The sequence below is a fragment of the Cornus florida genome, unplaced genomic scaffold (assembly GCF_030987335.1).
Source record: "Cornus florida cultivar Cherokee Brave unplaced genomic scaffold, ASM3098733v1 CherokeeBrave_3.0.0_Hap2_Chr10, whole genome shotgun sequence".
NCBI lineage: Eukaryota > Viridiplantae > Streptophyta > Magnoliopsida > Cornales > Cornaceae > Cornus > Cornus florida.
The window spans coordinates 18,624,242-18,652,239 of record NW_026775580.1 but is presented as its reverse complement, the minus strand read 5'-3'; the positions used below and the strand labels follow the sequence as shown (position 1 = coordinate 18,652,239).

Here is a 27,998-nt window from a genome sequence, read left to right as displayed (position 1 = left end):
GCTGCATCCAGAATAGACAGGTTGAAGTACTGCCATGAGACACAGTCCAAATGTAAAATAAACAATACCATTTGTGAGAAAATTTGAGTCAGTCAATCAACCATTACAGATACATCTAGGACAACAAACATAATGCACTAGACTGGACTCGGCCAACCAAATGTAGTTGAACATATGTAACTTCCAGACTAATCCTATTTGGTGGCCTGCGCGATCATGTTGCTTATTGAACTGGCCTGCTCTTTAGCAGCTTCCACTAAGGAATCCTGCAAAACAAACATGAATCCATTCAGATTCAAAATCTTATAGAAGTAAATGCATCACATGTTTGTAGTATACCTGTGCTGCTACTAGGCGCGCAACTGTCTTCTTGCTCGGTTCTTGAAGTTCACCAGCAATTAAAAGCTCGTCCAATATATAATAAGCCTGCCAAGATTTGTCACACACTTCAAGAAAACAAAATTTGAAAAGATAAATAAAAATAAAATCAGCCACAAACACCAAATGAGATGCTAAAACTTTCATGACAATTTCACCTTCTAATACATGATTTTGGTCAAATTCCTAGATCGGTTTTTTTTTTTTTTTTTTGATAAATAAATTCCTAGATCGGTTTTACTGGGAAAAGGGGCAGCATGTAGTAAAAAAGTTGATCAAAACAAGTCTGAAAATCTTACCAAAACAAAAAGAGACCAGTTACCATCTCTATGATCCCTACTACAGGAAAGGAGTTGTATTAGACTCTGATCAAAGATCTAAGAACATCATCATTAGCGACTACAAATGGTTGTTCAGAGATTGGCTTTTACGCTTTCATTTGTGATTCATTCAAAGATTAGTGAGACTTGGCTTGTGGAAAATATAATTACAAGGTGAATGGGTGGTTGTGCAAGGAGGTTCATAAGAGAGGACTAAGAGTGGTCCAAAGACAAGCTTTATAGGGTTTCTTAGACTAAGAAAGCTAAGTATTGCCAATCTTACCAACGATCTTCTGTTATACATTAACATGAAACTGTACAGCTTAAATACACAAAGCCCTATTACTTGGGAATAGCCAAACGGATCCTTCTGCACCATTAAATTCTATATGGGGTCATTTTTTAGCTGTTGAACCAAGCAAAAAATTGAAATATTTACTATATCAAGCATTGTCCTTCCGCCACAAATTAGACAGAGATTTGAAGAAAAAGCAGGATAAAAGGAAAATACCTTATGGAAATTAAAGATTAAATCCAGCTCGCAGACCTAGAAAATGAAGAAGTATTGTCAATATCAATTTCAGATAGTCTATTAATCCAATTCAGTCTTTTAACGGTTTGCTCACACTTCCAAAATAGCGGTCAAGTATTTCAACAAAATGGTGTATAATTTCAAGGATCTCCAATTCATTATCATTCTGGTCGATGCACATGCAGAAATACAGGCTGGCATATCTGCAAAAGAGGCACATAGAAAGTTGAAAAAATTATTGCATTATCTGATCAATCAACTAAAGAAAAAGATGGAGACGAGAATATCCTTTACTTGCAGAAAAATGGTGCAAACATGAACTACAAATTGGGATGGGGAATCCAACCTACCTTTTATAGACAGCTTTATAACCCCTCCATTCCACAAAGTTGCAAAGCTTGGGGCCTCGTGTGAGAATTAAACCACTGAGTTCTCTGATTACCTACACAAGGTGTGCATCCATATAACAAAATTTAAATCATTAATGAAGCGCACATTGCTTCAGGAAATCGTCATGCTAATAAGTTGTGTTTCATCTGTATGAAAACCTAAATAGTCAAAAATATGACTAAAATGGGTAATCATGTCCCTTTGTAATGAAAACCACTTAATTGTACACTACAAAGCTTGAAACAAAAAATAGCATGATATTCCAGCCAAACAACAAGATTCGTCATATATCCTGTGCAAATGCTAAGCCCCCCACAGGGAAAGAGAGGAAAACATTTTCATACCCACCACATTCTGTTGATTGAAGTGATCAGTTTATAACTTCTTTAATTTTATACAATGTACTTGGCATAATTCAACTCCAGTTAACCAAGCAAAATTCGTAATCCTCCTTCCAAGAATACAAAACATAAACAGCATTTGGTTTGAGAAAGATTGTATAGTAAAAGGAAAAGTTACCTTTGTTCTTTCCTTTTGGGCAAAGGGTGAATACCACTTTGTCAACCTCACTTTTCCTTGTCGACTAATGAGAAGCACAAACTGAATCTGGGACAAGCACAGAAGCAGAAGCCACTAAACATTTTTACTATCTTTATGGATGGTGGAAACATAAGCCAATAAATTATTTTAGAAAAGTCAATGCTTCTAAAGGGCTATTAATCATACAATATATCTTATCAAAGTAGTAAATCATCTCCCCAAGGAAGAATAATGTGCAGTAAGCAGAAAGAAAACAAAGGAGAAACTAATATTCTCCTAAATGGCAGCAAATATCAGTCAATGAAGAATAGACCAGCTCATGATATTCAATTATTCACCCAATTTATCTCAGTTTTCTACTAAAAGGAAATTTTTTTTTTTTTTTTTTTTGGATAAGTCTACTAAAAGGAAAATATTTATTAAATTTAACTTATAATCACTGATAATATTGTGAGGCTAGAAAGGCAATACTTGTTTATTCACAGTGCAACATGACTAAGAGCCCATTTGTTCTAGGTTTCCTTCAACAAAGAAAACATTGGTGAGTCCATCTATCACTGAGTGGATCCAACAACATATACATTTTGCACATAGAAAAATGGTTTTGAAAACGCCATGACTAGGATCAGGGCCGGCTTTATAGCCATTTGGAAAATACTTTATTATCAGAAGTGGGACCACTTTAAGTATTCTTTATTAGATAATGTACTTTAAATTTTATTTTTCTTTTTCTGGATCCCAATACAAAAAAATTGATTGTTCCTAAAGGTCCTATTTCTTAAACATTTCAATCTTTTCAATTTTTATCTTTTCCACAAATCAAAAAGTAAGAAAAATGGATTATATATAAAAGTTACAGAGTTGATTACTTTTACTTGTATTAAAATACTAACATTTAAAAGGCCTCCTTTATGCCTTAGGCCTTAACTTTTATTGAGCCTCCCTGACTAGGATATAAAGTTCAGAGCAAGTCATCTCCTAGTTGGATAATAATTAATAAAAGTAGTCCTTAAAATAACTTCTACTTGTAAAGTTAAAAACAAGAAACTGAGAAAGACTTTAGTAAGGCACTCCTGTGATCCAGGATTTTAAATATTTATCATGAGATTGATATTAGTAACAAATTGAACATCGCAAGTCTTCTTCGAATCAGCTGAGAAAACAAAAAATAAAAATAAAACAAAAAAATATAAAATCTAGCACACACCGAGCATACGCACATTTAATCTGACTCCAGATAGAAATTAAAGTTAAAAATGAAAGGGAGGCACAGGGTTAGAACCCTACTTTAAGTGTCTTCTGCCATGCAATTTTTATTCGTACATATTCCTAACATTCACAAAACAAGTGCAAGAAGAAGATGGGAAGATTTGAGCATTTAAATTGAGCTTGCACAGTCCAACGGCATTCAAGGGGTGGCTTAATAATTGCTCAAGGAAAAGAATTTTAAATTTTAAAAGCACGTGTGGAAAACAAAACATGGGTAGGATATACTTTTGGCCATCATTTCAACATAAAGAATAAAGGCAACCAAACATAAAATATGCAAAATAACAACTCAACTATTTAATTATACCGATTAAAATCACCAGATTCTTTGATGGTCTGTAATTTCTGAGACTTTTTTTTTCCCCTATTGATGTGGCAACTCTAGATAAAAATTCAAAATATAGTATGACAATCGTATAACTGAAACTTATCTAAAACTTTTGTCCCAAATGTGTGAATTGAATCATTAAAGACCATCATCAAACTTGAATCACAATCAACTCAAGCCTTCAGATTTATCTTGGACAAGATTCAAAATTAAATAAACATTACAACTCAATGAGGTTTTGATAAGACAAAATTGCCAAGGCGTGACACCAAGTCCTTAAATTATTCTTTACTTTAAACTTTTCGTTTGGGCTCCTATGATCATATCAAGGATCCAGATATACCGAACCCTAGATCACCATTACTCGAGGATTATAACAGTGATTAAAGGGTTAGATCAATTCTCCCAATTTTCATGATTCAATTTGGTTTTGAAAGATTGCCATTAATCAGGTTTAATTTTTCTCTTTTTCCCAAAAAAAAAAGTTATTTACTTTCCCTTTAAACAAATCTGAGCATGGGTTGTGTTCTCTCCCCTCTGATTCCTTTTTCTTTCCTTTCTTTTCCCCAATTAAAAACTAAACTCAACATATGCAAGGCAATCCCAAGCTGACCACTAGCCTAGCCCAATTACACCAAGCTAATCTTGAAAATATTTGAGCTCATGACGATCCCGAACCAAGTTTAAACATAGGCACAACTTGACCCATTGAGTTCAAGTAGTCCAAAACTCAGGTTTGATCGATCCCAACATAGGTGTTGCAACAATAAGAGACTATCACTGCTCCATAAGAAGCAAAAACAGCAACTACATCCAAAATTGAAGCATTTAAAATTTATTTTTGGGTTGCACAAAGTTTTTTTTTGATAAGTAAAAATATATTAGAAAGACGTTCAAAAGGGGAACGCATCCCTAATACACAAAAACAAAAGACCAAAAGCCAAACCTATGGACCAACAGAGTCCAATAGAACAAAAAAGTCATCAATCGAGGAGCAAGTGCTGCCTCTGACATAACAAAAAAGAGAGTGTAGGATAAAAGACTTGCAAAAGACGATTCCTTCCTCTCAAAGTTTCTGTTATTTCTCTCTTTCCAAATACACCACCAAACACAATGTGGGGCGACCCTCCAAAAATTACAAGCATGACCAGAAACAGGGCATCTTCTCCAAGCATTAATTAATTGGAAAGAGTGCTTAGGCATTACCCACTGAACGCCAAAAATACTAAATATGAGATTCCAGCAATCAGATGCAACAGGACAATGCATAAGAAGATGGTCCACGGACTCACCATCAGTTTTACAAAGACAACACCAATTAACAATGGTATTACCTCTCTTACGCAGATTATCCAATGTTATAATTTTTCCCCAAGTAGCAGTCCAAACAAAGAAGGCAACTCTAAGAGGAGCTTTAGAGAGCCAAATACACTTCCAAGGGAAATCATATCCAATAAAATTAGATAAACACAAGAACATGGATCGAACTTCAAATCTACCATGAAAAGAGGGAGTCCACAAAATATCATCACAACCTCTGCCAACATCTTTCTGTCTATACAACAGGTCCAAGAAGACACAAACTTCAGCTATCTCCCAATCCTGAAAGGAACGCCTAAAACGCACATCCCACGTAACTCCACTATTATCAAGATGATAACAGTCAATTACATAAGCATGCTTATTCTCGGCAATGCTAAAGAGACGAGGAAAAGAAAGAGACAACAACTGATCACCACACCATAAGTCTTCCCAAAATCTAACATACATACCATTACGAACCTTGAACCGAATATGGGTGGAAAACACATCCAAACCTTTCCGAATGAACTTCCAAACGCCAACGCCCCCGGTAATAGAAACAGGACGAGAGGACCAACCTCCACTCTCTTCCCCAAAACGACACGAGATAACTCTTCTCCATTTTCGATGACGTTCTTTACCAAATCTCCATAACCACTTCCCCAATAAAGCTCTATTGAAAGGGACTAACTTCCGGATACCTAAACCGCCAAACTTCAATGGTTTGCAAACCTGCTCCCATTTAACAAGATGATACTTAAACTTCTCTCCTTTTCCACCCCAAAGAAAATCTCTCTAAATTTTTTCAATTCTTTCAGCAACAGAACACGGGATCTGGAATAGAGATAAGAAATATGTGGGAAGGGGCGAGAGTGCTCTTAATAAGAGTAACCTTCCCCCCTTTCGAAAGATACTGTTTTTCCCACCCCGCCAATCCTTTTTCATACCTGTTAATCACCGGATCCTAAGTCCCCACTATCCTAGAGGAGATTCCCAAAGGTAAGCCCAGATAAGGGAGTGGAAAGGCACCCACTCCACATCCAAGAACAGCAGCTAAAGTGAAAATATTAGAGACCTCCCCCACTGGGACAAGCACACTCTTTCCAACATTAATCTTAAGACCAGACACAGCTTGGAAGCATGTAAGAATGCACCTCAAATACTTGAGCTGGGAAACATCAGCATCACAGAAAACCAGGGTATCATCTGCAAACAACAAATGGGATATCTCGATCTGGTTAGCAACATCTCTACCAACAGTGAACCCCCTTATGTAACCCAGATTCTCTGCCTTTTTCATTAATTTACTCAATCCCTCCATGACAATGAGAAAAAGAAAAGACGACAAAGGATCTCCTTGTCTCAAACCACGCAAACTCGAAAAAAAACCAGCAGGAGAGCCATTCACAAGCACAGAGAACATAACTGATGAGATGCAAGATTCAATCCATTTTATCCATCGATCTCCGAACCCCATTCTCCGAAGCAAATAAAGAAGAAATTTCCAATTCACGTGATCATAAGCTTTCTCGATATCCAGTTTGCATAGAACACCAGGAACTTCACTCTTCAACCTGGAATCGACACATTCTCCTGCAATAAGAACAGAATCTAAAATCTGTCTACCCCCAACAAAAGCATTTTGTGACTCTGAAATGATTCCATCCAAAACAGTCCGCATTCTAAGAACAAGAACCTTGGCAATAAGCTTATACATACACCCCACTAAACTGATTGGCCGAAAGTCCTTAATGTCAGGCATTGCTCTTCTTAGGAATAAGAGCTATAAAACATGCATTTAATGATTTCTCGAATGTGCCATGAGAATAAAATTCCTGAAAAGTGCCCATTACCTCATTACGCACCACCTCCCAACTCTCTTTAAGAAACCGCATAGTGAATCCATCTGGCCTGGAGCTTTATCACCATTACAACTGGATAACGCCTTAAGAACTTCCTCTTCAGAGAAAGGAACCTCAAGCATATCACTATCCAGCGTAGAAATAACATTGAAGTGCAAACCATCAAGTTTTGGTCTCCATTCCAAAGTCTCAGTATAGAGCTGCTAATTAAAAGAAACAATACCCCCACGCACCTCATCTTCCTTCCACAGCTCTGAACCATTCACACGAATACGCCCAATATTATTGTATCTTCTATGAGCGTTAGCAAGTCTGTGAAAGAATTTAGTATTACAGTCACCTTCTTTAAGCCACAAAGCCCGAGATTTCTGACGCCACGATATCTCCTCCATAGTTGCAATTTCAGCAAAAGTTGCCTGACAAGTCGCTCTTCTAAAGCGAAGAGAATCCGTATCTTGCCCTGTCTCATCAAGACGATCAAGATCAGCGATATCAGCTAGGACTCTATTTTTCTTCCATTCAAGATTCCCAACCACTTCTTTATTCCATTTCTTAAGCTCAGATTTGAGAATCTGAAACTTCTTAGCAAGCACATAGCTATTAGAGCCAGTAAGCATTGTTTCTTCCCACCAGGACTGGACCTTCCCTTGGAAGTCCTCAACTCTCAACCACATATTTTCGAAACGAAATGGAGTCCGTCTAGATCTCATGCCTCCACAATCAAAAACTAAGGGCACATGATCAGACGTGACTCTAACCAAAGCTGACTGAGTGACATCCGGAAACTTCTCCTCCCAATCTCCAGAAATCAGGAATCTATCAAGCCTCGATAAAGTAACTGGGTCTCTGCCACTAGACCAAGTGAAAGTTGCCCCTTCCAAAGGCAAGTCAATAAGAAGGTGACCATCAATAAAGTCAGAGAACTGGGTCATCTCTGAAGACCACCTCCCCCCTGTGGATCTTTCAAATGGAGACCGAACAGAATTGAAATCCCCGCCTAAGCACCAAGGCAACGGCCACAAATCCTTAATGTAACTGAGTTCTTGCCAAAAAGCAGGTCTAACACAATCAATAACGGGTCCATAAACTCTAGAAAATACCCAACTAAAGTTATCATCTTCCATCTGAAACACGCAAGACAAAGAAAATAGCCCTTTCCAGATATTCGTTCTAGACATCCATCTACGATCCCACATAATAAGAATACCGCCTGATGTACCATAAGCGTTCAAAGCTTCCCAATCCACGAACCTACTTCCCCAAAGGCTTCTAACCACGGCATCAGAAATAGAAGCCAACTTGGTTTCTTGCAAGCAAATAACATGGGCATTCCACTTCTTCAAAGCAACTTTAACCACCTTTCTTTTGTCCGGATCATTTAATCCACGGACGTTCCATGTAATAATTTGTATCTTCATTGAGAACCAAAGATAATTAGTGCCCCTCCTCCCTGCTTCCCACTTCTAGTCCTTCCCCTTTCTTTATTCACCCCATCCTTCCCTTCGTAATTGATATTAGAAATAAGGTTCTTAACCTCCTGATCACCTTTCCGATGTGCATGTTTCTTATTTTTAACAACTTTTGTGCTTTTAAAGGTCTCTACATTATTGTTTCCTTCCACAATATCATGAAGAATGATTTGTGTTCGATCATCATCTCCTTCTGAGGAGACACCCAAAGCTTCGCTGACCTCGCCAATATTATCCAACACCCAGTCCATACCCAAATCGTTAACTGTCTCTAAACAATCAGGGTGCACAGTTGCTAAGGGTTCCATAATGTCCACATCAGATTGATTAACATCCCAGGCAAGAGGACAAATCTGTTGAGACTAATCATCAAAGTCCTCCCCTTTGCTTTTAGTACTGTTCTAATACAGGTTTAATTGCAAATTCAATTCTGTTCCAGTGTCATCGATAAAATTTTTCAATAAATCATGGGTAGATTTGGTCCCAGTCACGGGAGGTAGACCATTTAAGCCTTTTAAAGTCATAGCTAAATCATCTTTCAGTTTAAAATGAAGGTCTCGACCAACACAAACTGTCACCCCGTTAGAACAATCAATTCTTCCGGACTTGGACATTGAAGACAATGATTTTGCATCCCGTGGTACAATAGCTTTAGAAAAACCTCTCTTTTGATCCAAACAATCCTCCACTACACCTTCACCATTTCCCAGCACCTTACTCGAAGAAGGGGTAGAAGATGAGCTCTTAGGATGAGAAAGAGGGGTCAAACCTGGAGAAGGAGAAGGAGAAGGAGAGAGTACTACCCATTTCTGTTTTTCAATACGAGTCCATCGAGTACCTTGTCGACTAGCTGAACCAACCGGCCGTCTCCACTTTTCTTTCTCAGTCCGACGCTGAAATGAAGAAGAGGAGAGAGTTTGATTTTGGGCTTGAGTTTTAACCTGGGCTTTCCTTGGATCTGGGTCATTAAGAACTGAAACAGAAACTGAGTTTGGTCTTCTAATAACCCGTCTTTTAGTATGGGCTAACTTAGGCCCAAAATCAGGCTTGAGCCTTAACGCTTTAGTTTGCCCATAACCCCTCCGGCCCAAATCAACTTCAAGCCAATCTGTGTGGCCCAGCCCATTTTCCTCACCAACCCTTGTAGATAAGGATAGTGTGGAATCTGGAAATGAAACTCTATAAGCGCCACGTGTAGAGTAATTATTATCAACTGTGACGCGCGTAACCGGCGCGTGTCGTTGACTTGATCTTCCTCATACCCATCCTTTCTCCGGCATATGAGTGGGCCTTTCGCCGCCTTCGATACTCTCTGTTGAGGGAACCAACGCCGGCCAATTTCTTCCCAAATCGCCACCTTGTAGCAGAAAGTATCATCATTAATAAACACAAATTGCGGACAAGTCGATCCTATCCTCACTGTAATACGAACGCTCTCGGCATCCCTGGTTTCATCGGCAACAGCTCCCACAAATCCGCCGCATAACTCCTCTACTTCAACAAATAGGGCATGACACCATAGATGAAGGGGGAGCCCAAACATCCGGATATGTTTGAGTCCTTTTTCTCTAAGGACGCCACAACATCCAACCCTAAAAGACCACACATCGATCCGTAAAGTTGCAGATCCCCAGTGACGTCGTCTTTCCTTTAACACGCGTTGGGCTTCGGCCTGAGAAGGAAACCTGAAAAGAAGCATCGAATCAGATAATGGAGTAACCCCCACACCACAGGACGTATTCCATGCTTTCGCTGCCCATTCCTCCACTCGATCACAGCCCCCAACTTCCTTATCAAAACGACCAACCAAGCAAGATGAGAGTACTGATTTCCTCCCTCCGACGGACTTCCCGTCGATATACAAAGACGGTCCTCGATGCGGAACAGTCGACTTCACATCCCCAGCTAATGAGATTCTTGGAATCCTTGCAGTTTCTAAGTAAGATTTCATCGCGAAATAAAACAAAAAAAGAAGAAAGAAAAAAAACAAAGTCTCAATCGCTGTAAAAGTCGCCCTTAGTGGGGTGAAATCGCCCATAGTGACGTCATTGCGCACTAATTAGATGAGATGGGTTGCACAAAGTTAATCTAGCATCATGAAGCATATTTGAACAAGCAAATCGAGCAACCAAGATAGCTCCAAGAATAAACATGTGGGGATTCCAATGCCAATGATAAGCCTCTGCCAGGTGGAGAGCATCAATGGATTGTCCTTGTAACATAACCAAGAGGATCATGAGATGAAAAGATATAAGGTGCTCATCAAGTTGCAACAACAAAAATTTCTAGTAAGCAACCCCTCATTCATTCCATAAGCAACAATCCCACTACGTTTGAGGAGGACGCAATTCCTATATTCCTATTTCCTAAATTGTGGGCGGGTCCCAATGGCCAATTCGTATATTCCTCCTACAAAAACTAACTTATCCTTTTCAGCTATGTCAGTCAAGGACACCTGTCATTTGGCCGTGATCATATATCATCACACAATAACACCCTTCCGACATTGTTAGTACACTCTTTATTGTCACACTCCCCTCCCCCCTTTAAATAATAATAATAATAAATAGGGTTTTTAGGACTTAAATCCCATAAATTTGTATTGGTTTTGACAAAGGTCCTTTTTAAAAAAAAATATTAGAGATGAATCCAATTTTTAGACATTTTTGTTAGGCAACAAGCAGTCCACTGAACAACTTTAGGGTTAAGAGGTGCCTTTTTTAAAATCCCAAAACTAACCCCAATTTGTTTTCTACCAAATTGCTTTATTTACAACAAGCAGTCCACTAAACAACGTTAGGGTTAAGAGGTGCCTTTTTTTAAATCCCAAAATTACCCCCAATTTGTTTTCTACCAAAGTGCTTTATTTACAATCAGAACCCTACCATACATCAGCAGAATTCACGCCTATGGACAATGACACCATTTTATAAATGCCATCATACATTTTTTTTGTCTGCAACAACAGTTGGGTCAACCACAACACCACCCACCATCGCCTTCACCACCGCCTTCACCACCGCCTAACCCTTCTCTCTCTCCACACACCACGGCCTAACCCTTCTCTCTCTCTCCACACACCACCGCCCACCATTTAAACAGGCTTCTCACCACCGCCCGGCGATAACCTCTGTGCCCGATCTTCAACCGAACTCTGCAACTTCCGGCCAACAAACCAAACAGCGATGATCTTTGCAATCGCAATTGCGTTCTCGAAGGCCTGTGATCTGGTACCGATGGCCATTTCAATCGCAGGGCTGTGATTGTAATCGCAATCGCCGTCAAAATAGGACTTTTACACAGGCACGCACACAACCACAGCTTTTGTGGATCTCCGATGACGATCGATCAAACGCGCTAACCAATTCGTTTCACGGACAGCCCTCAAATCCAAGCATGCAAACAAAGCCGCCGTCGATATGGTTGTCGCCAACAATTCGCAAAAACCATCGAAGGCCCTGTCCCTCCCTCTCTCCAAGATGGCCGACGAGAATGAACTGAACACGCTGCGGCAATCATCTATTTCATACAATTCGCGTTCCCCGCACTGCCGCATGCGCCACCACTCCGTCAAGACGAACCTGCGCGTAGATCTAACGCATTTCCAAGCGCTAATTCACCTACGCGTCACATATCCTCCATCGCTGCTTTTTCGGTGTTTGATGCCTTCACCATTGTTTCCTTCACCGCCTCAACGCCAAGTCTGTGACGTCCCGGATTTTTTTGTTATTTTTCGGGCATTTTACTTTTATTTATTTATTATTTTCGTGCATTGGGATGCGTGCCATATGAGTTCTGGGTTTCGTTTGAGCCGTTTCTTCGGGTTTAGAACCTTTAAAAACTAATTTGGAACCATTTTAGGCATTTTCGAGTTTTAGACCGGGAGGTCCCATGTGGGCCCAAGGCGGCCAAGTGTGTGGGATAAACAAGGGCCTAAATGAAAGGTTGTTAGAGGGCATTATTATTATCTTTTCGGTGGAATGTTGCATTAGTGTAATTACGTGAAAGTTGCTTGGAGGAAGAAAGTAATTAATTATGAACATTTGGGATTAAGTGGTGTAATTAGTAAGAAGTTGGGAAGGGACTATATATATGAGTTGTTTGGCAATTTTGGGCCACTAGTCATCTTCTTCCCCACACTTTCTCTCTCTATATCTATCTATATATCTTCCTTCATGTATAAGCTTGGGAAAAACTTCATTTTGAGGGCCTTAACCCTTTGATTTTGAGAGTGTTCAAGAAGGGAAACTTCTTCTCCTCCTCCTTATTTACACGACCATGGTAAAAGATTGGTAATTTATATCCAAATTGGATCCGAAACGTCCTATTTGTGAAAAAAAAAAAAGAAGAGAAAGGGCAGGTTGTCTAATATTGTTCCTCCTCCATTAGTTGATACTTCAAGGAGATTTTACCTGGAATGAAAGAACAAAAATGGATTTATGAAGGTTTAATTACCGAATTACTTCCGAATGGTATGTTCCGGGATTGTTTAGATAATGAGGATATCATTCTAGGTTATGTTTCAGGTATGATCCGACGTAGTTTTGCACGGATACTGCCCGAGGATAGAGTCAAAATTGAAATAAGTCGTTATGATTCAACCAGGGGTACTTTGGGATTTCGAATTTCTTGGGGGTTGGATTTGGAGGAAGAGCTAGTTAGAGAAGTTGGAGAGCTTCACTTGATCTACAAGGTAATGCAATTTTTGTAGTCATTAGAGCATTTTGTGGATTCGACCTAAACAAGGGTTGGTGTTTTTGGGGTGGTTTCAAGAGCAAAAGTTGTTTTTCTCTCCTCCCTCCTCATTGGTGGCCTTATTTCTCAATTTGGTGGAGTTTCATCTTCAAGAGGTAGGGGTGTCTAACCCCCTCCCTCTCCTTGGGTTTTGTGAGTTTTATGTAAAATCTCTTATTCTAGCATGTTAAATTGTATGTTTACCATGTTAGTTGTCGTTAGTTTATGTTTATGTAGATAATTCCATATTATTCTTGATGTGGATATGTGAATGGAAGTCTTGAATTTGAAAGCTTGCCTATAGCATGAATCTTATGTGAAGACTTTGATAAATCATATGCCATTACTTATCCCAAAAAAAATGTGGTAGCTAAAAATGTTTCATTATTTAAATTGGTTAAGAATGCATGCTAAAGATAAATTATATGTCATATGATTAAGTTGATTACCAAATGCGTGACAATATACCTATATGGAAGCTTGTAATACTTTTACATGAAATGTTGTTCATTGAATAAATTGTTGAAATTATATTCATTGTGACAATTTTGTAAAATGATAATTTAAATTGTTGTATAGTGATTACCAACGGCCAGTGGCCTAACGGTATCAGCCTCTTACCTCCCAAAGAGAGGTCAGGGGTTCAAGTCTCAGATGAGACAAGTGTGTGCGAGTACCAACTATGAAAAAAAATTGTTGTATGGTGATCCTAAGTATGTTATTCATTAATTTCATGTGCATTGGCATGTGCAAGTAAGGTGGCTAGTGAGTAAGAATGATGGTTTAAGAGCAAGGCGGCTAGTGTATATGAAAGTGGTGGTTTGTAATTTGAGGTTGCTAGTGAGTTTGGGAGGCGTAAGTCACGGAAGCTGAATTCGATGTAAATTTCATTTCTTGTGTGGCAACGGGAGGTACCCATGCATTGTTGTTCTTGTGGTAACGGGGGCTACCTGTGACCATTCGTGATGTGTAACAGGAATTACCTGTGAATTTTGTGGTTTGGAACGGGGGTTACCCATGAGTTTTGTGTATTGCAACAGGGGTTACCTGTGCATTGTTGTTCTTGTGGTAACGGGAGCTACCTATGACCATTCGGGGGTTGCTTGCATCAATCTGTGTTATGAAGTCTTGGCTAGGTTAAGTACTTGACGAAGTGTGGAAATGGTAGTATATGGTGAAGGGAGGGTGCAGAGGTATGCATATCATGGACATTCATTAGACATTGTGTATGATGATGTGTATTGTATGTTGTGCTATATTATTTTTGTGATGTTGATTTGGTGGTTACAACACGTGGATTTATGGATTCCCTTCTCCTTGGACATGATCCCTCTACCTCTTTTCCCTTTCCTTATGTGCTGCTCACGAATCTTTAGGAGAGGTGTTTTAGGCCCCTGAGCGAAGTGTCACTCACCCTATTATTTAACATTTTCAGGTGATAGCGAAGTGGGGGAGGTACCATCCCTTTAATGACTAGAAGATGGCGGACTTAGTTTTTGAGATGTGTTTTGTTATATCTAGCATATCCATGTCGTTGTCTTTTGTAATGTCGTAAAAGTCTTCTAAATGTATATTTATGGAGAAGGAGAGTCAAAGAATGCTAGAATGTCTATTATGTAATGTAAGTACATTATTTTGGGCATATACTTTTTGGTTATAAATTTATAGTATACGAGGGATGATACAAGTATGGGTTATGAATGAAATTGGATCATTTTGGCATATTCTCATGTATGGATAGCATTTCCTTGTGTGTTTCATCTTTTGTGTATGTTCCGGACCATTTCAGAAGCCGTGTGATTGATGTAGGTGGAGTCCATGGCCATTGCGCCTTGAAAATGGCCCATTTTTATGTTCCCAGTGTGTTTCGGTCTGGTAATATAAGCCAGCAGACCGACAGTTCATTTTTGGACTCGGCAGAATGCAGGGTTGCCAAACACACATTTCGGCTAGCTGATCATCATCATCAGCCAGCTGAAAGTCCATTTTCGGTCAGCTGATTTTTCATAACCCCCCCCCCCCCCCCCCCCCTCTTCCATTCACGTAGGACAGCTTTGACATACTAACTTCAACTAATTATATCTCCTTCATTTCTTGACCAAATTGTGTCAAATTTGAGTCTAAGTTCAAGGATTTTGAGTCAGCTTTCCAATGATATCAACCCATTCAATAATTCCAACCGTAGAGGAAGTTATGACCATTTTAGTGCAAGCTGTTGCGGAAATCTCTTAAACCAAAGAGGCCTAATTGTGGGAAACCATGTGTCAAATTTGAGTCTAAGTTCAAGGATTTTGAGTCAGCTTTCCAATGATATCAACCCATTCAATAATTCCAACCGTAGAGGAAGTTATGACCATTTTAGTGCAAGCTGTTGCGGAAATCTCTTAAACCAAAGAGGCCTAATTGTGGGAAACCATGCCTAAGTTCCTTAGAACCCCTTGGAATATTATCAAATGATTAAAATTGATTGAATAGATCTCATTTGACCTGTTTAAGGCCACATTATCCCCTTCCCTTGTATGAAATGTCATTTTACCCTTGTGAGTCATCGGGTTTGGGTAAGGACCCGAAATTGTTTTCATTGCCCGTTAATGATTCGGATCCACCAAATTCGGGTCGTTACAAAGTCCGATCTCACCATCATCGTTATCGGCACTACAAACCTCAAAGCAACACCATCATTTTCTCATCGCAAATTTGTGTGTGTGTGTGTACATATATATATATATATATATATATATATATATATATATATATATATAAAAGAGAAAAGGAAGAGACGAAAGAAAGAAGAGAGAGCGGTGGTGGGTGGTGATTGTATGGGTGGCAATTGCGGTGGTGAGTGAAGAGAGAGATAGAAAGATGGGGTGAGCAGTGGTGGGTGGCGGCGGCGGTCGGTGGTGTTGTATATCTATATGTGTATGTGTATGTGTCTTGAGAATTTTTTTTATTTCAATAAATTATTTATAAAAGTTAAAATGGTCATCTTAGGGTTCAAATTGGTCAATTCAAAAGTCAAAGGGTACTTTAAGAGGTGTTGGGGTGTGATTGTTCAATGCAATTGGATCCCACTCGCCCCAAGTTGTAAATGGTTGTCTTTTAGGCAAACCGCGCGGCGGGGTGGGGGGGGAGTGTGCAATTTACCCTAAAAATAATAATCATCATATTTTATAAATAAATCTTGTGATGGGAACAAAGGTACTGGATTTTTATTGAGAAAAGTTACTCGATTGAAGCCTCACAGAACAATATTCATAGAAAGAGCTTTAAGTGGAAGAGCTAGAGTTCTACATGTTTTTCTCACAATCCAATCAGGTTGTCTATCAATTAACAACGTGACTAGGGTAGTTTAGATTGGGGTAGTTTTGGAAATTTTTAAAAAAATGCACTTAAGGCTAATGTTCTGTTTGTGGACTAACAGACATGTCTAAAAGTAGGATCAATTTCTAATATTTTTTTAAAAGAGAACCAATATCAAAACCTATACAAAATTGTGGGATTTAAATCAAAAAAGCCCTAATGAATAAATAAATAAAAATAAGAAGAAGAAGAAAGAAAAAAAAAACAAAAAAAAAAAGGGAAAAAGTTACCTTCTCAGTTGCACATCACAAACTAACTTTAAGGTCCCTAATTTAATGTATAGTTATATTTTATTTTATTTTTACTATAGAAATGTTATCTTAAATGCTCTTTTTCACATCTGATTATCCACTGAATTTACATGGCAATTCTTTTTCTTTTTCTTTTTTTTCCTTTTTATCTGTATGTTTGTGGCGTGGGGTGGGGAAATCAGTGGCATTATGCTTATTTTCCATATCTGCACAAAAATTTTGGACAAGAGGACTTTGTCTCAGCCTCAATTTCTAGTCAATCGGGTCACTGGATGAAACTTCACCACCGACAACATGTTTCCTACCTTCAAATCATGTTAGTTTCAAATAATAGGACATGAGAAGCATGAGGACGGGGGGTTGACTATGAGAGCATCCACTTTGTGCAAGAAAAAGTCCAAAGTTTAGGGTTGTCTCCAATATTACTCTCCTAACACTCTATAGGCAGGAAAAACACGGAATGATTGCATTTTGCACATCCCACTATGAGTAGCTTGCCTGAAGTATTTTAAACATTGCTTACACCATAAGGTAAAAAAGTTAAAACAGAAATCCGAGTCTCATGCATCCAAAAATAACTCATTTAAGGTTAACAGTTCAATGTCATACAAAAGTACATCAACACCTGTTGTACCTTCTCTATTGTGTTCTTGCACCCTATACATTCTTAAAATGTTCCTTTCTCCATTGCAGACAAAAAGATAGGAAGAGCAACCAAAAATATATATATAGATACAAATCTTCACCATAGACTAAAAAAAGTTGCTCCACTTATTTTTCTCAGATTTCTCAACAACTAAAATGGATGGTAGAACACTAAAATGCTTAGGTTACATTTGTATTTGACTACTACAAAATCCTTTTATTATTACAACAGTAAAGAACTGCAAAATATGTGACTAGAATTTCATTTACTGGATAATCACATTTGGTCACATATAACCAAAATACCAATTCTATTTAATGTTGTAGATTTCAAGCCTTAGGTATGTAACTGATTAGTCCCTATAAATATTGATGGGTCATCCCCAAGTCATGAGTCTGATGACTCTAATCCCACTTGTAGTTGATGGGTCACCCCCAAGTCATGAGTCTGATGACTCTAATCCCACTTGTAGCTCTGATATAAATAATAATATGTAATGCTTTCTTATCCAAAGGCCTTAAAATATTTCAAGCCAAACATGCGTTTGGAATCATCCCATGAACAGTATTTAACCTATGCTGATTTTCAAGATTATGCTCAATTTTGACCATTCACAAGGCGTGACAAAAAGTGCAAAATTTGGGTTTTACAAAGATCAAATTCGGGAAAAGAGTAGAAGCCTATAAAAGCAATTGTTTAGTGCTAGCCGACAGGAAGATCAAAGAAATCAAGAAAATAAACAAAGCAACGGAAACAATTCATTGAAATAACACATACAGAAAAGAAAGAAATAGTCATATAACATCCATAATCAATCAGATTTGGACATAACATACTTAGTTATGTTTTCAGCTGAAAAAATGAGAGTGAACATAGATCCATAATCTCAAAATCATATATTTCATATGCAGACTTGGAATTGGAATTCAATTGGGTCACCGAAAAGCAGATCGTGCGTATAAGTAAGATAAATTTAATATATATATATATATATATATATATATATATATATATATATATATATATATATATATATTTGTTAACGTAACTCCCATCCGTCAACAAATAAAGAGTGAGAGAGATGAGGAGCTAGGGTTTGTGATTTGAACTAATTTCCGAAAGAATTAGATGCAATATGTGATATGCGTAAAGGATCTTCATTGATAACAAACACTATGAATTAGAAGATCGTATTTGGCCTACCATGGTTGTAGCCTGAGAGTGGACAAGTTGAGATCGCTCTCGATTCAAATCTGAGGAACCCCTTTGCGACTACCTGTCCTGTTGGAGTTGTCTCTCTCTACTTCCCTCGCATATACTTCAGCGCATAAAACACACTCTAGAACGTGAATTTCATCTCTATTTTTTATTATTCAGAGCTTGACCATTTTAAACCGTTCGTTTTTGAAGAGGGAGGAGATATTCATATTCCTCTTTTCTCTATTTACACTATATTTTTTTTTTTTCTTTTAAAAAAAATTATAAGAAGACCCATGAATTTATTAATACAATATTTCTTAATTTATAATGTCATAACTATCATTTATTCAATTTTAATATATTTTTACTTTTTTACTTTATTTATTATTTTTTTTTTTTCCTTTCTATTTGTTTTTTTCAAAGGTCCTCTCAAAAAAAATAATTTATCAAAAGAGGTAATTTTTTTTTTAGATAATTTTTTAAGGTCAAGAAATGATTTATTAAATAAAAATAACCTTTTTTTTTTTTGTCTTATCAAAAGAGATAATTAATTCAATATAGATAAAAAAAAATATAAAAAAAAAATTGAATCCTCTTTTTTTCATACTTTTTTCCTTTTCTTTTGGGGATCTTGACAAAAAAGATAATTTCTTCAATAAGTATTTTTTGGGGATATTTTTTTTATATCAAAAGAGATAATTTTTTTAATAGTTATTTTTTTGGTCCGGTCAAAAGAGTCAATTTATTAAACTTAAATTTTTATTTCTTGGTACCGCCAAAAAAAAAAAAATTATTCAATTAATTTTTTATCTTGTCAAGAAAGACCTAAAATAATAAAGATTAGAGATGGGAGAGGAAATCTAAATAGACAGTTTTGTCATTTAAAAAGTAATAATTATTTACTTGTAAAGTTAGGGTTAAAATTGTCATTTCATTAAATATTATAGTGTAAACGTTAAAAAGTAGAGTGCGAATACCTCCCTTTGAAAAATCCAAAAATAAAAAAAAATAAAGGATAGCCCTGCTTGGATTGGATTTATAAAAACTGTTTTCTGTTTTTATAGTAACAAAATTTTGAAAACTACAAAATTAGTTTGCTTGGATCTGTTTTATAAAAACAGTTTTTTGAAAACTGAGATAAGAGAGTAAAGGTTTTCAGAGAACAACAATTTGTTGTTTTCAGAGTTTTGGAAACACTGAGATACAAAATTGGAAAACACGTAGAACTGAACGCTACTTAAAAGTACGGATAACAACTACGTAAACTCTCGGTCGTTTATAACACAAAGCCGCGCAATATCCATCTTCTCTCTTTTCAACCTCTCTGCAATGCATCGTCTCTCTCTTCAACCTCTCTTTCTGATCTCGTTTATAACGTTAAATTAGTTGTATAAGGGTTTTGACCTTTTATCTCGAGATTCTCCTCCTCTTTGAAGAGCCCTTTCTTAGATTTCTTCAAGCCAGATCTGCACTTCTTTCCTCACAATCATCTCTCTGTTCAGATAGAACTCTCTAACCCTCAAATTTCTTTAATCCATACAAGATCTGTGATTTTTCTCTCACAATCGTCTATGATCTTACCAATTGATAGAATTTTTTTTCATTTCAGGTAGAGCAATATTTATATGAAATATATATATATATATATATATATATATATATATATATATGCATATGATGAGCACTGAAAAGTGCGTATTTAAACCCCTTAAGCTTAGGTATTTTAGAACCTTTATCTACTTTATTTTATCGTTTTGTATTAATTTCGTGTTATTTCCATTTTTAGGTACTTATCCCCAAAATAAGCTAACTCAGCCAAATAAGAGCATAATTGAAGCAATTTTGGGATTAATCAAAGAAATGAACAAAGTAGAGCAAAAGGAAGCAAATGGTGGAATTTCAGCAACTTCGATCGATCTCAAAAAAAGTTCGATCGATCCAACTTTCATCGATCTCAGCACTTCAAGATAGATCTGAGCCATGTTTGTCCCTTTTCAAAGATCTCAAAAGTTCGATCGATCTAACTTCCTTCTTCGATCGATCGAACATTCTTGTCTTTATCCAAATGATTGATCTTATCCAGTTGTACCACCCTACCAACCACTTTTGTCCTTTTCCCAAAAATATCTTCAAAATATCTCAGATTTGTTTTTATCCAAAAAGGCGCCGCCATTGAGGATCGATCCAGCCTCAGTTCGATAGATCTCAGCAAGTTCGATCGATTCAAGTCCAAGGTTCGATTGATCGAACTTCCTCCAGTGCGAAAAAGTTAAATTTCTAGCTTATTGAAAGTTGTCCTTATCCAATCATTGGGGAATATTTGATGCACGACCCTAACTCATTTTGTGTGTCACTTGACCTACCTATATAAAGAATATGATACACTTTTTGAGGAAGATTCTTAGCATTCTTAGAGATTAGAGAGGCTACTCTTAGGGAGGAAACAAAGAAGAGGAAGAGGCTAGAGACACCATTGGAGACTCTTCATCAACCAAGGAGCAGATTTCTTCCGTGGAGCTTGCCTTTGAGGGTTGGAGGATATCATCCATGAGTGGCTAGACATCCTCTTGGGGCTAGAGTTAGCCCTAAGCATGCTTTCTACTTCTTGATTTATGTATTTTTGAGGGGATTTGTATTGTGATTCATGTCTTGACACTTTTTTATATATAGATCTTGTTTCTTCAATGATTTATATGGTTTAATGCTTCCAATTGATGATTTCATTTTATCCATATGTCTATGTATGTTAGAATAGACGTTCATGTGTTTGTCTCTATTTTTTGTGTTATTGATGCATGTCTATGTGTGTTGATACTATAGATCTAGAGATTGTTAAGACATAGTGCTTAATGTCATGTTCTTGTGGTTTATTTGATGGTTCATACTTATTTCTTGATGGATTGTGCCTCTTCCTTAGTTTAATTAGTTTAATTTCATGTCATTAGCTTAGTTGTAGTGTAGTTGTTAAATGGGAGGACAATCCATGTTTGTTGTTGATGTTACATACTTATGAAAAGCAAGTAACATGTATCTCTAACCTTGTGATGTGTTTGGATTGTGAGCTTAAAGAAAGGATTAATGACTTAATTTGATATGTTGTGTTATCCACCATGTTGTTTAGATAATATATGCTTAATTTGTCATCCATGCTTGATGAAACAACTATACACACACACTTCATTGCAATACATGTTCTTCCCCTCATTAATCATTCATTGAAGATGTAGAAAAGCTATGATTAGTGGTGATCTCTAAAATCCAAGATCTCTCTTTATCTTTTATTCTCTCTATTGCATTATTGCTTACTCTAGTTTAATTTACATCTAGTTTAATTCAACCAACCAACCACTATTTTGATCACTCGACCTATTAACCCTAATTTTGATTCCTCAAACTAGTATGACAACTCAATCCCTTGGGACGATCCCTTCTCACTCATACTACATAGTATAGGTGTTAAGCGGTTTATAAATTTAAATTATGGTGCCCACTTGACACTAATTTCCAAACTCAAAGTTTTATGCATTGTTTTGCGCGAACACTCGGGAAGACACCATAGTTTTTGGCGCCATTGCCGGGGATTGATTGATTGGCAATGTTGTATTTGTAGAATCAATTAGGAATTAGTACTCTTTTGATCGTGTCTTTACTTTGTTTTCGATTTTTGTTACTCATTGTGTTTGTTCTTGATTGACAAGGAGCATTGAGCTAGGAAGCAAGCAAAGGAGCATTCAAGCAAATGAGCAAAGCAAGCAAGGAAAAATGCTAAAAATCTAAAAAAATTGCTAAGCTAAGCTATAAATTTGGAGTTGAAGTGCTAAAGGACCTTTGTGAGCTTTTCTTTACTCAAACCCTTAGTTAAATCGTTGGCCCGTGTGGAGGCTTATAATTCAATTATTAAATAACTCGTGAGCCCGCGTGGAGGCAATTTACTTTTCTTGCATTTTGTTAAAGTATGGGAGTATGAACATTGTATGTGGAGGAAGTTTGTTAATTATTGATTTGTTGTGAAGGTGAAGTGTTTGTTGTTATTGCTTGTTGTGTTGCATTGTGCATACATGGTCGTAGATCATTGAGACCTATTCTTGTCCCTTTAAATTTTCATCTTGAATCCATTGTTCGAAACCCTAAGGGGAGAGGTAGTTTTAGTCAATCCATTTCATCAATGGAAGGACACAATGAGGACCATGTGGAGGACCTTGGTCACATAGACCAACAAGGTATCCTCCACCCCAATGTGCATTATGATAACATGTAAGTACCATTAGGTATGCCAAGGCCATATGTTCATCCACCACAACAACAAGGCCAAGTTCCATTGGGAATGCCAAGGCCAATCTATGCTCCACCACCTCCTATCATTCAAGGTAACCAAGGTGCCCATGTTGCACCTTCAATTGCTAATCCTCCCCTTGCTTTAAGAGATCACTATGTGCCTAATGAATATAATGCACCCACATGCATTCAATTGCCACCATTTAGAGCACATCACTATAAAATTAAGCCACAAACCATTCAAATGCTTCCTAACTATCATGGACTTCCAAGTGACGAACCTTATAAGCATTTGGATGAGTTTCTTGAAGTATGTTCCACCGTAAAATATACGGACATGCCGTAAGAGGTATTAAGGCTTAAACTTTTTCCACTTACCCTTAAAGACAAGGCAAAATATTGGTTTAACAATCTTAGGCCTTTTTTAATAACTTCTTAGGCAGAAATGCAACAAGAGTTCTTGAAGAAGTACTATCCTGTAGTGACCTGGATTTTCACGGAAAATTTTTTTTCGTTGTCTTTCCTTTCTGAGTTCAGTTCCTCTTCGCTTAGTATCGTCTTGAGTGCTCCGGAGTGATTTCCAAGACTCTTTTCTGTGGATTGACAACTTCCTTTGAGGATCGAGTCGTTTCCACATTTTTCGTTTTTCGACACTATTCACTTTTCTTCCTTTTTCCTATTTCGTTCTTTTCCCTATTTTGTCTTTTCCCCATTTTACACTTTGTTGGTGTAACCACACTTCTTATGTTCAGAGTTGGTTTTTGATTTCATGTATCTCCATCTTGAGTGGTTTCCACGAAATACGTATCTTTACTTTTGCAAGAAAGTACTCTGGTTGCTCCCGGTGTCCACAGGGGTATGGATGCAAAGTTTTTAAAAATTATTTTCTTTTCTTGGGGTGTTTTTCATAAATATCTTTTAAAGATATTTATTTCAGGGGTTTTTAAGAAAATATTTTTGGAAGATATTTTCATTCTGGGCCATTAGTGCAGTTTTCACTTTTTGGAGGGGTCATTGTGCAATTAATGAAAGTTATTGCTAAATGCCTTGTTTTGAGCCTGGATCCTCGTACGGGATTCATTTTCACTTTTCGTCGAGTCGTGTACTCTTAGAAATTTCTTCTGGTCATTGTTTTCTAGTTTTAGGGTTTCTGGCCCTAGTTAGTGCCAAACTTGTTTGGGGCATAACTTTCTGCTCGGGACTCGGTTTTTGACACCTTTTCTTCTGTTGTTTATATTTTCTCATTTTGAATCTTTTTTATTCACAGAGTTTTGTCATTTGAGAGCGTCTGCTCAAATTTCACTTTTTCAGACCCGGTAGGGCCCGTTCGGGGCACTTTTTGAGATTTCTATAAAAGGGGGGTGAGATATTTTATTTTTTCATCTTTCTCACTCTCTTGCACGACCTGAAGCTTCCATGGCAGCCCAAGGGAGGCTGCCACCTTCTCTCTCCTCTTTTAAGCTTCATTCCTTCGTCAGAACATAGAAGGGCCTTTGCGTTTAGTGTTTGTGTTGACTAGGCGCTTCTTTCACCCTTATTAGAACCCATTTCTGACCATTCTTTGAGTTTGGGTTCGAAGTCAAGTTGTGATTTTGATGGGGCTTCCTTAGGGGTTATGTGCACGGTGTAGTCCCCGACAAAACCTAGAAGTTTCGTCGGATTCGGAGCGGTTTCCATTTAATGGCTTTTGAGATTTTCATCTCAAATTGAGGTAGGGGATGTTCTAGGCTTTTGTGTGTGTTGTATTGAGTGTTTAGCATGATTATACAACTTAATTGCATGCCTTGTATCAATTCTAGAAAATTAGTATTAATTATTTCTTTGTATGAAATTTAATTCACAAGGATGTGTATAACTTATAATGGAATTGTGGCATGCTAGAAAATCATGTTTTAATATGTTTGTTAACATATATTAAATTGGGATTAATTGAATAAGAATTGCATTTTTTATTTAATATTTATCTTTGGTGAAAGATTAAATCCCATGGCCATACTTTTCATGAAATGAACTTGTAGTATGCTTTTAAATTAAGTCTTAGCATGTTTGTTAACATACTTTAATTTGAGAGTATTTGGACAAGTATGAAAATTTAGAGATTTTAAATTAAATGATTAATTAAAATCTATTTAATGGTTCCCTTGGCCCAATTAAGTTTTTTACTTGATAATCATGATGACTAGGACTTGTGTACTAGTATATATTAAATTGGGACCATTTGAAGTTACTTTGAAATTTAGAAGTTTAATTATCATGATATAATTAAATTCTATCTTGTTGTGCCATTGGCTTAATTGAGATTTTAGTGAATGTATGTATATACTATGCTATATTGTATAATATGCATTGATTAGGGGCCATTTGATTAAGATTTGAAAGCTAGGGAATTTAGTTAGTTTATTTGATTAAATTCTATTTCTATTGCTTTAATGATTAAATCCTGAAATTGGCATTGATAGTATGTTTGAAGCATGATTTTAGACTTGTAATAGATTTATAAATTATGTTTTCAATATTGGATTATATTGTTATAGCGTGTAGCGAATCGCACACTGAAGATTCGACATGTGATGTTATTATAACGCGTAACGAATCGCGCTCTGAAGATTCGACATTGTCATCCTATAGTTGTTGTGAATTTAGAGCATGTGTTGTGTGGTTATAACCTACTTGTGCATGAAGGTAGTTTCGTGTATTGTTTAATATGTATATAAGTTGTTAACTTATTTATTTTGGAGTTGCTTGGGACATTGTTAAGCTGTGATGACTAGGGTTTGGCTCTAGTACGGGGACAAGAGTCCTCTAAGTCAAAAGTTCGCGCGTTGGGTAGGCTGCCTGGGGGTTAGTAGCTCCAAATTAGCCCTATAAAGTTCGCGCGTTGGGTAGGCTGCCTTGGGGTTAGTAGCTCCAAATTTGCCTTGTCTCGGCGGAAATCCGAGCTATGATGTCCAAGTCTTCTACTATTTGATTTCGTATTCAATTCCAAGTTAACAACCAATGTTTAATTGTGACTTGTGGTTTTGGTAATTGGCGATTTGATGTTGTTAAGTACATCCATACTAAATTGATATATTTAGTTGATTTCACACTTTTAGATTGCTAATTGATAACCTAGAGAATCTATGTCTTGATGTGTGGTATTAGATATTCTAATTATGTTAAATTGTTATATTTAGTTAATGTTGCATTTTAGACTTCAAGTTGACAACCTTGAGAACCACTATGTTGTTGCTTTGTGTCAGCATGCTCCTATGTTGTTGCTTTGTGTAAGCATGACCCTATGTTGTTAAAATTGCATGAATGAGGTGATTGATGCTAGAAATGATTTTAGGTAGCTAGGATGCTCCTTGAGTCTCACCTTGACATAGACGTTAGGTGGAATGAACCACAATAATTAAATCATGCAACTTATAAAACTTTAGGTTGATGCATGCTCATTTCCTACGAGTAGCTTTATGTTACTCACCCTACGATACTGGGGCATATTTCAGGTACAGGATACAAGATTGGAGATTGCAATTGCTTGGGTGATTTGTTGAGTTGAGCTTCTTTAGAAGTATTCTTGTTCACATGCAAGTGTTAGTATGCTCATGATTTGTCTATGAAATATAATTTTTCTAACTTGGAGGTTTGACATGTCAAATGTTGTAAATGTATTGTAATGAGGCCATAGGCCATTGTAGCACATCTATTTTATCATATTACATATACTTGCATGCTCACTTTGGCAAACAATACCTTCCTTGATGAAACAAAAACTCTAAGTAGCATTTTTAGGGAGTTTTATCCTATTCTGTTTCAGGGGCATTTCGGGTATTTCACAATGCATTTTTTTCATTTTTCCTTGCGAGTCACGTAGAAAACTCAATTTTGAGGGGGGTTTCTTCTTTGTGTTTTTCCAGAAAACATCATCTTGGCCTTCAAAAATCAATATTTTTCAGAAAAATCCTTGCTGCCAGGTTTTGCAAATTTTTAGTACAAATGTAGTTGGTACTATTCATTGACTTTTTTTTGAAAATCGTCACGACCGATCCAAAACTTCCGGAGGTCTTGTGGGTGCATTTTAAGATTGCATTTTCAATTTAGGCAATTTAAAAACCTCCCGAAGACCTATTTCCAAAACTTGGGCAGTAGCTTGGATTAGTTTTTTTCCTCTTGACCTAATTTTCTTGGGGGCATTCTGGGCATTTTACAATGCATTTTTTTTTTGTTTTCGTCCGCAATTGGGGTAGGAAACTTGATTTTGGGGGGGGGGGGTTTCTTTTTTGAGTTTTTCCAAAAACATCCGTTTGGATGCCCGTTTTTACTCTCAGTTGCAGCAGTGGTGGGTTGTCCTCGTCTTGCCGCCACGACATCATTTTTGTTTTTGACCTTTCTCCCCCGTCCGGACTTCAAATTAAACTTTTTTTTGAACTTGACTAATTTGTCATTGTCTTTCCAGCGGTGTGCTCGATAGCAGCTGAATCCACTTTTTACAAAATAACCATTTTGCCCCTAGGTTCTTTTTGTTCGTTTTTGAAACGACACTTCTGCATTTGTTTCCTTTGGGTTCCGTGACCTCATTGAGGGTCACATTGGTGTCTTAGAGATGCATTGTATCTCTAGAGACCGTTGTTTCACCTTTCGCTTCCGCATTTTGGATCCATTATCGAGTCATCTTTTGGTCATCACTGACGCACCGGGTTTACAAAACTTGGGCCGTCACATATTCGGTTTCTAAGACCAATGCCATGAGAACCCCAATTCGAGAATTTTCACATAGGGATAGAGAAACATTTCATGAGGCATGGGAACGCTTTAATGAATTGCTTAGGAAGTGTCCACATCATGACATGCCCAAATGGCAATTAGTTCAATATTTCTTTGAGAGCTTATCGGACAATTACAAAGGCATGGTTGATGCTTCCATGGGTGGCTCTTACATTGATAGGTATGAGGATGATGTGTGGTGTCTTTATGAGAGCATGAGTGAAAATTCTTTGCATCGTACTTTATCTTCGAAGAATGGTAGAAATTCTAGTGGTAGGAAGAGTGTTGACTTATATCAAGTCAACCACTCCAATGAAATTGCCGCCGAGATGAAATCATTATCTCAAAGGTTTGATCAATTTTTGATCAACCAAAACTCGGCGAATCAAGTAT

General features: G+C 37.2%; 1 protein-coding gene and 1 pseudogene across 1 annotated transcript; both read right to left on the bottom strand.

Annotated features, from left to right (window-relative positions):
• Positions 1–51: 51 nt before the first annotated feature.
• On the bottom strand, positions 52–18,756 carry LOC132276521 (AP-1 complex subunit sigma-2-like). Its single transcript, XM_059777978.1, has 7 exons — positions 18,585–18,756; positions 2,140–2,226; positions 1,581–1,672; positions 1,325–1,433; positions 1,210–1,245; positions 340–426; positions 52–266 (listed from the first exon to the last, which is right to left on the bottom strand). Exons 1-7 carry the CDS (start codon positions 18,585–18,587, stop codon positions 195–197), a joined length of 486 nt encoding a protein of 161 aa, XP_059633961.1. The 5' UTR covers positions 18,588–18,756; the 3' UTR covers positions 52–194.
• Positions 18,757–27,591: 8,835 nt separating this feature from the next.
• Positions 27,592–27,690, bottom strand: LOC132280499 (small nucleolar RNA R71; annotated as a pseudogene).
• Between the last annotated feature and the right edge of the window lie 308 nt (positions 27,691–27,998).

Bases quoted from the DNA above. Each gene is read 5' to 3' on its own strand.
- LOC132276521 (XM_059777978.1), bottom strand. The intron at 1,434-1,580 runs GTAGGTTGGATT...CCTCTTTTGCAG, and splicing joins TATAAAGCTGTCTATAAAAG to ATATGCCAGCCTGTATTTCT. The intron at 427-1,209 runs GTATTTTCCTTT...AAATCTTGGCAG, and splicing joins TAATCTTTAATTTCCATAAG to GCTTATTATATATTGGACGA.